General features: G+C 41.6%; 1 protein-coding gene across 1 annotated transcript in view; it reads right to left on the reverse strand.

Annotated features, from left to right (window-relative positions):
- Positions 1 to 14,391, reverse strand: part of smyd3 (SET and MYND domain containing 3) — a 34,288-nt gene extending 19,897 nt beyond the window's left edge. The window contains exons 1-5 of the mRNA XM_003969545.3: positions 14,206 to 14,391; positions 7,657 to 7,720; positions 7,478 to 7,585; positions 7,219 to 7,276; positions 6,909 to 7,057 (exon numbers count right to left, since the gene is read on the reverse strand). Of these exons, the coding sequence (XP_003969594.2) occupies positions 6,909 to 7,057; positions 7,219 to 7,276; positions 7,478 to 7,585; positions 7,657 to 7,720; positions 14,206 to 14,366 (540 nt within the window). The 5' untranslated portion in view covers positions 14,367 to 14,391. The remainder of the gene's footprint in view (positions 1 to 6,908; positions 7,058 to 7,218; positions 7,277 to 7,477; positions 7,586 to 7,656; positions 7,721 to 14,205) is intronic.
- Between the last annotated feature and the right edge of the window lie 372 nt (positions 14,392 to 14,763).

The raw sequence follows: 14,763 nt of genomic DNA on the forward strand, positions 1-14,763 counted from the left end.
TTTTCGGTCTTAAACATGAGAAAAGGACAGTTCAAAGCTGAAGCATCTATCGGTCTGTGCCAACTGTTTCAATGCTGCTCAGAATCAGTCCGGCAACCTGCTGACACAAGCACAGGTGCATTACACTCTTTCAATATCATGTTTGTGTAGATTGCTGTTGGGACTATCTGGCACAAACCTTCCCACTAAAACATTTCACTATTCACAGAGAAGAACAGAAACGCAGCTCTCGTGTCCTTCAAGTCCAAATCATTAGAGGTGGACCACTGCAGGTTAAGGAGAGCCCAGGGAATGTATTCTTAGCTGATATTTATGAAATGTCTTACAGGATGGGGCATTTGTGGTGTCACAAATGTGTTTGAAGCGTGTTGTCTATGCAAATGTTGCAGTGATGGGAACACTCAAAACAAAAAAAATGCTGGTTCTCCCCCTTCAGCTGAGGAAAAATCTTGACTGGATCAAATCTGACTGGCTGTTATTACCAACCACATAAGAACCTTCATCACTGGACTCTCGTCTCCACACCATTACACAGAGATGCACCAACAAAATGAACAGGTGGAATATGAGACAGATCCACGTGCAGCAATGATTTACCAGCAAATTAATTTATTCACTACGTTTGTAACCCCTGAAATAAGGTGTTTACGTTATGCATATATAATGAAAGGTTTCCTTTTTCAAATCAAAATAAAGGTCAGGCGCTGGGGCACTGAGCTCAGCGGTCCAGTTCCATCTGCAGAGCCGTGCGAGCAGGAAAAAAAGATAATGGAGAAAATAAAAGAGTGCAGCGTGGAGCCTAAACAGGAGGTTAAATAAATAAATATCCTTTCAGCAGAAAAGACTGGAACACATTATTTAAACAATGCTGGGGCAGCATTCATCTGAATGATGGTTAAAAACATGACCTCCCGGGGGGTTTTGTTCAAATCTCATAAACCTGGTGAGTCTTAAAGATGGGAAAAATAATTAGATGTAGGAGAGAAAGAGAGAGGGAAAGGAAAGAGGTGGGAGTAAGGATGACAAATTGTTAGGCATTACAGAAAAGAGCAAGCGTGTGCAGATTCTCTGCTGAGGCTGACCAAGTGTCCACGTCGTCTCTGCTCTTCACACTTTTCTCAATTATCCACATCCGCCATTTTCCTTTAATCGTCCACGCCGATACGAGTGTTGCATCATTATAAAACAAATAAGATGGTACTCATAAACTGTTGCTCAGAAACCTCCATTATTCTGATAACACCATTTAAAAATAGCAAGACACATTACACATGGCACCAAACATCTGGACAAAAGGTTAACCAGTCCAGATGTTCTAACTTTTATAAACAGATTTTTCCCCCTCAGTGAAAGATTATCAGTTTATACTAAATATAGAGAAAATAGTTTGCAGTGTTTATTCAGACTAGGGACTGAATAATAACATAGTTCATTAAAAGTGTAAGTCAGGTTCTAGGAGGCGCTATGTACTGTAAAAAATAGGTTTTATTTTGACACTCAAACTTTGAAAGAAGCAGCTGTTGGTGCAGCCTCACCTAATCAGGCTGCAACAGTGATTTTATATTTTGTGTGAGGGTCCAGGAAGGCATGACAGTACCCCCACCATCTGTTTTCATTTAAAGGAAATGTTAAAATACACGACAAAGTTTGAAAAGATTAATTATTTTTCCCCAGCCCCTGTGCATGGTTACGGAGTGTGTTCGTGTTCCTGATGAGCTGCTGATGTTTAACAAGAGTGGGCACAGCATGAATGCCCATTAAAATGGAGACAGAGAGAAAGCGCTTACAGAATGAGCGCTAATCTCTGCAGCCACTGAGACAACAATCCTCCACACATAAAAACACCAGCAGATGCATTCATTTACCGGCCCTGGACTAAAAATAACCCCCTTCTTAATGAGCTGCAGCAGACAGGATTCTGGAGGATCCAAGTGCATGAGTCTACATAGTTCAACAAAAGAGTTTCAAACACAAGAAGACTTGAGATAAGGTGTGTCACATTGTCTGTGAGGGAAGGGAAGGTTTAATGTTTGGCTGTGGTTAAAGAAGAAGGGGGAACAGACTCAGGGGACCACTGATTTATAGCTTTTAAGCATTCTTCAGCAGGAAGCATCAACATCTTTGTCTCTACAGACGGCGTTTCTGGAAGCTTTACATAACATGGTAACAACCTTCAGACAGTAGAGCAGGAAGGGAGAATGGCGGGAGGATGAGAGCACACTTGAGACCTGCATATTTAGACTTGATTGCATTTATAGGCTCACCCTGATGTCAGAGTGTTAATTTACACAGTGATGCGAGGAGTAAATGAAAAGACAAACCAAGCTTGTTTGTAAGTTTAGTAGCCTTTCATAACATGTCCGTGTTGCCATCAGGCAGGTCTGGAGAAGCTGAACTTTACCCAGAGGAGCAAGTGAAAAGATTCTAAAGGGGTCTTTTGCCATTTCATTTTCTAATCAGCCAGATCCAGGCATGTGTGTGTTTGAAGCAAATGAATTTATTCCATTCCTTCAAAGAGTTAATCTCCTTCCCCATTCCCCCCAGATTCAATTTGAACATACAGCAGAGAAAAGATGAGGATCCATCCATACACACACACACACACACATATATACTGTATATATATATAAATAATAATGTACTATATACAGTATATTACTTGATATACATAGCATATACATTGCCACAAAAGCTGAGATTTTATTCACTTGAGAGCAGCCCTGTGGGATTTCTTTGCATGCAGATGGTGGTCAGGGAGATATGAACAGGTATGAAGGCAGAGGGTTACGGACTACAGCATTTCCATCTCTCTTCACAGTCCTTGATGTGGAGACTGACTTCAAATGTCTCAAGTGTCCATTTTCAAACCTGTTCTGAGCTAATTCAGCAGAAGAAAACACAAGCTCTTCTTCAGCAGTGGACATTTTCATGAAGTTTAGCGATCCTACATCAACATATCAGAGCAGGGGCATCCACGACCGAAATCCTGAGCCATCTTGGGTCCGTGCTGCAGGTTGTTCTTGTTTGATCATCATGAATAATTTGAACTTTTGATCTGGATTCCATGACTGTGCTGTATTCAGCATCATTATTTGATGAAACCTTAAGTTTTGTGGCCATTAACTGACCTGCTGCAGACCTTCTGCTGGTCTGCTTCAGGATTCTCTTCTTTCATGTGCTAACAGAAGCTCACAGGGTGGTTATTTTAAACACCATGATGAAATTATTTAAATTCATTCTCTTCTTCAATCTATTACTTGCTTGTGCAAGCACGCCCTGGCCTCCTTGTTTTTATACATTTGCAATCATCTCCCCACTCTCACAGCACTCTACTATTCTCACAGCCAATTTTATTTCTCTTCATGGCGGTGAGCATGTCTGTTGCCATAAAGCACCACTACTTGTCCCAATTTGTTTCCATCTCTTTCACCTCTTACTCACCCCACTTTAAAGCTGTTTTCTTCATGTATTTGTTCAAAGCTCAGCGCTCCATATTCCCAGCCCCACACACCTTATGCATCCCCACAAGCCCACATAAACATGCAGCTAATCTCTGTCAATTACACAAATGCAATTTTTAATTTTCTCACCCTACTATAATGTCTGTGACTGCATTCTTGATGGGCTAAAAGTCGTTAGGCTAATCTAAATTTGTCTTTGCATGTGTGTTTTTGTAAACCCAAGGCTAATTAGGCGCTGCCTGCCACAATGGCAGTCGAGGGAGATGTTGGGGAAGTCAACATTCTGGGATTATTGACTTCACATACTCTGCATTCATTAACAACATGACTGAAGGCACAGAAACATATATGCAAAATATGTTGCCTCCCCTTCCAAAGCATTCAGTAATGTACACAGTGTGTGTTTGCTTTTAATTGGAAGGTGACACAGAGCGTAAAATTAAAATTAGTAGCCACAAAAAATCAAAGCCTTTTGCAATGCCGTGAACAAATATTTTGGTCGAGCAACATTAAAGCTTTCTTTGGGTCATTGTTGTGGGAACCTTCTATTTTAAAATTCGATACATTTGCTGGAAATCTTGTGTTTTCATATAAATCACTAAAGGAGCATCTCTTTAGTGGGACTGTTTGTATTTAGCTCCTTATTTCAAGGTAAGATCCTATTGGATAGAACTTTCTTCCCAAGATGGTGAGTGCAGCCTGGACTTCTGCGTAGATCAACAAACTGATGCGTTTGGAGAGATGCATTTTCTTTAGTTAACAGTAAGAAGTTTGACACTGATAGCATCTCGTTTTGCTGTTCAACAGATGGACGACAACTAAAGGAACAACATGAGAATAAATTACACCTACGCTCAAACAAGTTACATCTGTACAGCACACCTCCACAGAAAAACACACTTTTACAGCCCGGAAGTTAACAAACGCAACTCCTGCCTGTGTAATTTGAACTAAAACTGATTTTAGCTGTGGTGGAAATTCATTTAAGGTTATCGTGTGTTTGTGTGTGTGTTGGAGTGAGGGGTGTTAGTGGGTTTCAAAGCTTTTACATGCCCAACAGCATGTAATTCAGCCACAGGCATTAGTCAATGCAACCAGTGCACAGAAATTTGCCTTTTGAAACACGAACAGATGCAGCTCTCTCCCCTTCTCTGCCTGCCTGCCTGCCTGTCCGTCCCTCCTCAGTGTCCACTGAGGGGATGTTGCCTGGGGGAGGCAATAAAAAAGGCCACAGCAAGATCTCATCTATCATCGCTTATTGCACCACTGCAGAACCTCACACACACCACTCAGTTGAGGACCAAAGGTGCCCAGCTACACACACCTCTCTCCAGTCCGACTGGACCCTCAGCTGCCCAGAGCTGGATGCAGGCAGACAGACAGACAGGCAGGCAGACAGAAAAATCATTTACACTGGAGCGACGAAGCACCAACTCACACAAATGCTCACACTCCCTCACTCCATTGTTTTTGGTTCTCTTGGGTATATTAAGAGAAGTAACGATGCTGTGGCATGACTTCATTGTGCAAATTGGCGCACATGCACGCGTGTGTTTGTGTAAGACTATTAGTGGGCTGTGGAGGGAGTAGCTATTAGCATAAAGAATGGTTTTATTGCACAAAATGCTCCCCCACTGTAAAAAACTAGACCCAGAAGACACACACTAATGACCTATTTTGGTATGCTTGCTCAACATTTCCAAATACACACTAATAAACTTCTCATTTGTTATGTACTTCAGCCATTAAACCAAAAAAGAAAGAGAGAGAGAAGGAGGGAATGTTGAATGGATTGGGAAAAATAATAAAGAAAGAGACATGAAAATACACAGAAAAACAAACAGCAGCAGAAGAAGCAGATGAAAAGACACAAACACAGACAGATCCATCCTGATGAGATGGCAGAGAGGGAAAAAAAGAAAAACAAAAAGAAGGAAAGTCCAGCAAAGCTTTCTGAGGCAGAAAGAAAAACAAAAGTGAATGAAAGGAAGCTTCAGATCATTAACACATGATCCTGGTCATGCTGTGAACACAGTGCCCCCTGTTGGCAGGCTAGAAAATAACTCAACCACAGGGAGTGAAACCTGCAACATGTTGATTCATAAAGTTTATAATTCTCATGTTAATGAGGTTGTCACATTAAATCACCTCTAAATCACATGGTTTTGTTTTCTTTTGGGGGTCATGGGGAGTGGGTGAAGGCAGGGTCCACCCCTGGATGAGTTCCCAGCTCATTGCAAAGGTTGTTCGTACAGCACCTTGCTCAAGGGTACCTCTGCAGAGCTCTGAATGTATTCTGGCACCTTCCTCTACTACCTACTGTCCATGTTTTGTCACCGGGTCTTAAACCAAGAGCCCTCCACTTCTCAGCCCAGCCCCCAAAAGAGTTAAAACCACCACTGCTGCTGATGTGCTCTATTTAAACATGGTATATGAGCCCAACATTTTGTTTTTACCTGAACACATGAGCTGTTTTAGTGAGAAACATCCAATACAGAAATCAAACATCTGTTCACATGGAACAACCTTCTAGTTAAAGTTCTAGAGAAGCCAGCTGGTGTGTTTTAGGCAAATACAGCCTCAGGTTGTTTTGGGAACACACACACACACAGACACACACACACAGACACAGACACACAGACACACACACACACACACACACACACACACACACACACACACACACACACAGACACGAGGAACTAATGATAGATACTGGGAAGCACTTAGACAAATGTTGGGGTCTTTGTAAAAGCTGGTATGTATTTATGTTCTATAGGTTCATGCGCGGTTAGGCTATTTTACCTGTGTGTGTGTGTGTGTGTCTTGGATTGTTGGGGTTGGGGAATGTATTATGCTATGGAAGTCCTCAGAAAGGATAGAAGTACAAGGATCTGTGTGTGTGTGTGTGTCCCAGTGCTCATATATCTTGTGACTCAATACAAAAGCAATCAGGAGATTTATATTCAGCTTGTACTGTGGTAGTTTTAATAGTCTTGTCTAGTCTCAGTCTATACACAGACCTCATCGCCTGCATCAGAGAGGCTACAAACAGCTGGACAGCTGTTTGAATAGTAGTGTTATTGCTGTATGTGCTCCATTTCCTCATAACTCCAGACTTTGCAGATACAACAGCTGGAGGTGATTTCCAATTAATGAAGTTGATCCCTCATCCTTTCCAAAGATGCTCTGGTTTAGTTCACAGGTATGAATCACCTATGATGCATCCTTTGAAAGTGATGCAAGGGAGGTTTTATCTACTGCCTTTTTCACAATTTAGTCAGCAATATAATTCTATGAGTATGTATAAATATGTACTATGAGCATGTTCATTCTGAGAGGGTAGATTTGAATGTTAAATGTTAAAGTTTGATTTCATGTCAATTCTTGGTGATTCTTCAAGGACAAATTCAGCATGTTTATATGGTAGAAAAGCACGGAGCTGACCTTTGCGATGAGGCTGAGGGCATCTCTGCAGGAGGACAGTGACGGTGTGTCCTGTGGCAGGTCAGGTACCTCCTTATGCAGGTAGAGCTTTAACATGGTGGCCAGCTGAGACAAACCTTGTTTCCTCTGCTCAGACAAAGATGTCAGGTCTGTAAGAAAGCATAAAACACACACCCACACATATCATTAGTCGAGACATCTGTATACCTTCACATCTCTGGGCCCCAGGATGATGGAAGAGAACAAATGTGAGTAAGAAAACAACATTTCTTCCTTTCTGGCATCAGACTCAAGAAAAACACACACTTACGTGACTCATGTTCTTCTAAAGTGTAGAGCTCTTCGCTACCGCTGCTACATGAACTCAACTAGAATTAAAACAAGAAGACAGATCAGTATTTCACTTCTTCCTTGGCTATTTTTGAGGATTTGAAGGACCCCTCAAATGAAATGTTTTCCGAGCAGACTAAATATTCTTCCAAACACACCAGCAACAAATGGTTAGTTCTGTTGTATCAATTTTTTTTTCTGATCATGTATCATAACTGTGAGCGATGTCAGAATCGTACCATAGCGAAGATGAGTCTTGCAGCCAGCCGGACTGAGTCTGTGGGAATTCTGGGAAGGAGACTTTGGAGACACTTACATTCTCTTTTATGGTCAGACCACGCTCGTCTCTGCAGAGAGAAACTCTATCTTAGCAAACAGCCAGATAGACTTGTACACAAATGCACTTGCAGTACGGTACCTGACAAGTGGCACTACAGTATCGGGCCATCTTGCACTGCGAACATCTTAATAAAGTTTCATGTCTGGAAAAAAGATGGAAACATCTCATTTTTTTCACCCTTTAAACATGTCAAAGAAACAGTAGGGGAGAAAAGAAACCAAAGCGATTAAAATGGGAAGTTTGCCCCCAAATAATCACATAAAAGAATTTGACATCATTGTTTTCTGTTAAAGGCCAACACTCTTTCCATTTTCCCTCTATAAACAGAGAATGACAGCCACTCTCTCTCTCTCACACACACACACACACACTGAACATGCTGAGGCGCATGAATGATACAGGACTGTAACTGTATACACAACTGAGTTCACAGAACGCAAATCTGTGTCAAGGCTGACCACACATCATCTTTAACGATGGACTCACTCCAACATCCCAGTGATAGGTGCAGGGGGTCGTGGACCCCCAAGGCTTCTTTGGCAGTAGTTCATGAGAAGATTATTATTGCATGAAAATGATCAAATATTGCTGATTCACCACAACAAAGAGAGCTTTTAGGTTAACACTCAAAATGGGATCATGTTAAATACGTAAGGATTGATGGAGATAATGATTACAATGGTCTTGCTCATGTATGTAACAGCTGACATTAGAACAACCTTAAAGGCAAAAACAGACATGATATGAACACACAAACCTACCACACTCGGCACCAGCAGTTCTCTTTTTTACTTTAAGAACTAAAGCTGACTGGACCGTTGTATATGATTGGAGGTCCTCTGAGGCTTTGTCATGTATCCAAAAATCACCTTCTCTTAGACCCTCTTCATCATGTTGGCTTCTGTCTCCCCTCTCCTGCCTTGTTTGTAGTGGATTTTGTGGTCTGAAATCTAATGCTTACATTTATTTTCTCAGCCTGTGATGAAAACACAGCTATTCTTATCACGCTGAGATGTTCCAGGAACGAGGAAGCCACCCATAGTTTAAAAACACACGCGTGTACTTCAGGAGCTGAAGCGGTAATGACAGATAGGAAGAGGCTAGAACCAAACACTGAGAGGTTCTGCACAGCTTCGACTGGAGAAGCAGAAACAAAACACAGACACTAAAGACTTCGGTCAGAACAAATGACGGTCTAGCTCACCAACAGGAAGTCCATCCATCTTTCATGCACATATACTGAAGGTCAGTCCGGGAGAGTAAATTTACATCTTAATTTGTGGCTTTTCTTTGCTTAAACAGTTATCTTCCAGAGAGAAGAGCATGCTTCTGTGTTTGATTAAATTCAACCCAACCCTAATTTCAAGTACTACTTCAAATTACATTTATTTTTAACCAATCAGGACTTATAGGCATTCACAGCTCAGAGTCATTGCAGATGCACCACCTGACAAGGAGTAGGAGGCAAATAGATTCATCTGCCACCTTTTATGCAGATACTAAACAGCATTAATGCTCAACGGCACCAACATGTCGACTGTTATTCTGACTGCCTGCAGACAGATAAGCTCTGAGAATTTACCTTCCCAAACACACACAGCAGCGTGCAGATTCTGGTCTTATAACCCTGGCAGCAAAATTCATATCTCTGATAAATAAAAATGAACATCTAGACTTGGTAAAGGTCATGTGACTCAGGATACCGTTCCTCTCATTACAAGAATGAGAACGAAACAAGAATGAAATATGGACTGCAGCAGCAGCATATGACTGTTTATTCTTTTGTCCTTTGGGGATAAAGCAATTCAGCGGAAAAAACCTATACTGTACATTTTATTCACATTATTTCCTTGTTCAAATACATAAAGATGGCCCAAAAATCAGCCTCAGGCCACAAAAATATATTGCTACAGACTGTAGATGTGGTGAACCAAAGAATGAACAAGGCTAAATTTATATATGTGGATGATAAAAAGAAGGGAATAAATAACAAACCCTCTCTCATATTATTATAGTTGACAAAGAGTCCTTATCTTAATGCAGAGATTATGATACTTTCTCATCATCCGTCTGATCTCAGCACTCTCTCCTCAGGCTCCTTCCATACTTCTTCTAAATTCTTCCTCCCATCTTACATCTTTCTGACAAATTTTAAGAAGAAAAGGACTTTTGGATGTACCGCTGCAGGATTACTCATGAATAACATTAAATGAGTTTTCAGTAATACAGAACGTTGAATTTAAAAGAGACAGTCTTTCTTCTTTCTCAGTGTCTGCAAACCTGGAAACCTGTCACTGTCAGGCTTTCTTACTTTGTTCAATTCCACCTGACAAAGTCATTGTGCTGTTCTCCTTTTATACCATTCTGTTACTCTGCACCACTCAACAGTCAAGGAATATTGTTACAGATCTTTCACAATAACCATCTTAAGTATTGATTCAATATGCAAGAATACTCATTGTCTGCATTCTCAAATACATTGGCTAAAAATAAACATAACCTTCCACCTCTCAGGAATTAATATTCTACGGTACTTGGAAACCCTGTACTGGGGCATCAGGCATCTCCTGGTCCATCTGTGTTTGCACTGCAGTGGATGCAACAACACATGCAGCTGCGTCTCCAGATTCTCTTGAGTCTGTCATATGTACTCAGTGTGAACCTGCTCTCATCCGAGAAGAGAACAGGGAACCAATGTGGAGGATAACCAGTTTTGGCGTTCTCTGACAAACTCCAATCGGGGTGCGCAGTGCCAAGCTGCCAGCTCAGGAGCCACCTTCAAAGAGGCTGTGACAGTCTGGACAGAAGCATGAATGCGGTTGGCTTGCTGGAGATCATTTTGTTGGGTTCTGCTAGAGCTCATCTTTTTCCTCCCTGCACAAAGGAAAAGTGGTTGTGCTTCTTTATTACTGCCCCCAACAGCCCCATAAATACTGGCGTATGGGCCTGACACAGCACACCTTCTGGCCATGGCCCATATGGAAGGACTTCTGCAGTCTATCCCAGCAGTCACTGGCTGAGGGGCAGGAATGAACCCGGGTTAGGTCACCCATCCCTCGCAGGACACACCATTCACCATAACACCTTAAAATACTAAAAGAAAACCTCAAGAAAATACAAGAACGGGACAAAATGGCCAGCAGACCATGAAGGACGTGACATGAACCCTGATATGCAGACGCAGAGATGTGCACTCTTGAGCTGTGATACATCTGCACTTGCTGGTACCTAATTAGGTCCAGATCAACGTGTCTCTGAAGTGTATGGGTGTGTAAAACATGGTAATTAATTTCATCTGGGCAGTGGTTGCGGTAAAGTCTAAGATTTGTGTACGCACATGCGCGCGTGTGTGTGTGTGTGCATGTGCATGCATCTGTGTGTTTTAATAATCAGTGTGGTTCTACAGATAGTCTGGTCATGCATGAGTGGATTTTTTCATTTCTAGGCTGACTGGTCAACGCAGCATGATACTACTATTCCAAAATGACAGGTAATGGTGTGCATGGACACGTTTGTGCACGGCAAATGAAAAATATTAACATATAGGAAATCAACAGAAGTGTTTCTGACACCTTTAAAATGGTTGAATGGTGTGAAAAGGAAATAGATAAATCAGGCTGCATCTGGTCTGACTGAGCCACTTGTTTCCCCTGAAAACTCTTTGTGCCTTCCCATCAACACCTGTGCATGGCCATGTAAAGGCAAGAATGGAAGGATGAGTAGTCAATAAATTCAACAAACACTTCCCAAAGGGACAATACCGCCATCTAATGTCACTAACAGTGCAGAATGTGATCTAATGCAGAAGGATAACGTTAGACTTTACACACTACAGCAACTAATCAAGACAAAGTAGGGGGATGAGAGAGACAGAGGGCGAAAGAGAGGATGAGAGAGGGAGAGAGGATTAGAGAGAGAGAGGATGAGAGGGAGAGAGGATGAGAGAGAGAAGAGATGGAGAGAGGAGGAGAAAATGGGAGAGGGAGAGAGGACAGAGAAAAAGACAGAGAGGATGAGAGGAGGGAGAGAGAGTGGGAGAGGATGAGAGGGAGGGGGAGGGAGAGACAGAGAGGGAGGGGTAAGAAAGAATATTTTCCATCTAAATTATGTTTTTGGTAAAGCAACACCCATAAGCCTTCATTTTTTCACAACATCCTGCCGCCCCCCAACTCCAAATGCCCTTCATGTGTGAGTTCAGCAGGCGAATCTCCAGATAAGTGTACAAAGCAGACCGTGTTCGTGCAGATGACAGAAATAAATAAATTCAACAATAAAAGGATTCGCTGACAAAGCAGTGTGATGATCTTAGAGCGCTTCATCATCCAACGGTGGCCCCTTTCTTTCATTTGATCGGCTCAAATTCCATCTGGCTGAAAATAGAACAGTCTCATGTTAACCACGTGTCCATATTTCTTGTTGTTTGGAATAATAAAGATACTCTGGAAGTGTGTTTTTCATGACTTTCAATCAAAAGTTTGTTCTTATGGATGCGATTGCTCTGACGTTTGTGCTCCGTGGTCCAAAGAGAGAACGACTGAGAGATTGGTGTCAAACACAAAGACTTCATCTGACATGAACCAGTGCTGCCTTAGCCCCATTACATAACACACACACAGACAGTTTGGTGAGTTTGATAAGGTGTTTTTTATGTAGTTTGTCAGATGAAAGCAGAAGTTAGATGTGTGTGTGCGTGTATGTGTGTGTCCTTTCTTCTATTTCTGTCTCATCTTCCTCTCTCAGTTTTTAGCTCCAGTCAAATGTTAACTGGTTGGGATTCAGTCTGTTCACAGCTCACCGCAAACATATTTAGAGCAAAACTGTTGCCAACAACATGTCGATCACTGATGTTTTATATGATTTTGTAAAACAAGAATACTTGGGCTGTCTTGAAACATCTGATAGCTCAGCACCAGGAATAGGAACAAATTCCATCCAGTAAACTGTGAAGTGAAATTCCCCCACTGGTAGCATCATCTAGATTAGTCAGTATAAATGAGGCTGTATGTGTGTTTATGCTCACACTGACCAAACACTGCCACAAGCAAAAGGAAGCCAACCTTTGACCTTCTCAGGCTCATCCACAAACGTGAACATGTATGTTGTTTCCTACAAGTGTTTGGTGACACAAAGACAATCTTCACACCTCTCTAATCACAGTGCAATAAAGGATGTGGAACAGCAGATGTGTCAGCCACGAGCAAAAAAGATGCAACCATGACAGTTATTCAATGTCCTAACATCCTCATCCCATGCTGCAAAATTTCCTCAGTTTTTCTTTAACACACACACAGCCACACACACACACACTTGCCCAAAGCAAAAGGAAAAATAATGGAAGCGGTGGTGGCCCAACCTGGTTAATTTAGTATTGATTTTTTTCTTTATTACTCCATCATGTGTGAGAGGGTGGATGTTTCTGGAGCTATTGAGTAGATGTCATATGATAATTTCATAGTTACAAATGGTAGCAGAAGAAGAAAGAAAGAAGGGAGGGAACGACTGTCACAGCTGCAAAAATGACAAAAAAAAAAACACATTGTCACCACAATATTAAGAAATCCAATAACCAAACAGATATGAATGATAGGTCACATTCAATATGCGTCTGTGTGTCACAGATGCAAACAGATGATAAAATGCATTGGCCCTAAAACTACAATGTTATAAATACTCTTTAATCACCATTGGAGACCGACTGACAATTAAAATGATACACTGCACATTGCTTTATCTCGTTAGATCGTGACTCGGCTGCATGATTGCATAAAGATTATCACCAATAAAGCTGTTAAAGCTGTATTTCAGGGGTGAAACACACCACTCTTACTCTGGTCACTGATGGCAGGCAGTGCATAGCGACACACCCATCTCCCTCTTCAAGTGCATTGGCTCTTGAACGATGCTACTGGCTCCTTATCTGGGTCTGGCTCCTTGAGCTCCAGCTGCCCATTACTCCCCAGGGCAGATTAAATGCAGAGGTCAAATTTCAATCAACACCATATAGGTGATCAAGGGATTTATTTTATACAGTGACTGCTTTCCAAGGATGAGATTGTGCCAGAGGATAAACCAGGTTTTTTTTTTCAGTCATAAGGTAGAACCACTGAAGATGTAAAAGTATGGCTGTCAAAATTAATGTGAAAATCTGCAGAATTAATTTGAATAAAAGGTTTTAATTCAATTAACAAACGTGTATCACAGAATGACTCCTAATCCCACTGGTCACCCAAATTATATCTGGCAGAACCACCTGGTACAAGATGGAAAACTCATCAAAACAAATCATCCCTCTCAGAGGAGCGTTGAAGAGGGTAAGATTAAAAAATTCATTTAGATTAAAAACGACGGTAAATCCGTCTTGTTGCCCTCAAAACTAGTTCAGAGCAACATCGCCATCTAGTGACCGATTGAAAGAATAACTTTCAGTTTTGAATAACTGAATTGAAAACACCCTGAATTACAGTAAGTTTCTGGTTGTGAAAACTGTGGTTTTTAACATCACGTGCATGTCACACATGTGAATTTCTTTAAAAAGTGAAACAAAATTAATGAATAACAACAAATATTTTGGAAACGTGCATTAGACAGTCAAATCAAATCATCGTGTAAAAAGTCTTCCTGTCTCACCGTGTGAAGCACTGGTGGCAGACATTTCTGCTCTGTTTTTGGGACACACAGTACGCCAACGGCTCGGTGACATACACCAACTCCCCCTCCTCGATCCTGACTGTCGCCCGCAAACCATTACCTTTCCAGGGACTGACGAACCGCTCCAGCTTCGGAGCCATTTTCTGCCCATGTGTACGCCGAGTGCTGTTTACATCCGGACACACGTACGCTCTACGCCATGACGTCAAAGGGACGTTCGGACGCATGCTTTTCCCCAAAACGCTTTTTAAATTTAGAAATATATAATTAGAATAAAAAATCTTATTAAAATAACAATGCATTATTATTAGTAGTAGTATCCGCAGGAGTAGTATTCAAAACCCATCCATCTATTTTCTACTGATCTATTTGTTGAGGTGGGTCACGGCTGCACACCATCCTGTCCCTGAGGCTCAGAGTCCTGCATCTCAGACTGAGATATCTCTGACCTGATGGAAGGAGTTCAGACAGGCTGTTCATGGAGGGGGAGAGTCCCTGATGAGCTTTTTAGTGTTGTTCTGCCAATTCTCCAGTAGA

The sequence above is a fragment of the Takifugu rubripes genome, chromosome 13 (genome assembly GCF_901000725.2).
Source record: "Takifugu rubripes chromosome 13, fTakRub1.2, whole genome shotgun sequence".
NCBI lineage: Eukaryota > Metazoa > Chordata > Actinopteri > Tetraodontiformes > Tetraodontidae > Takifugu > Takifugu rubripes.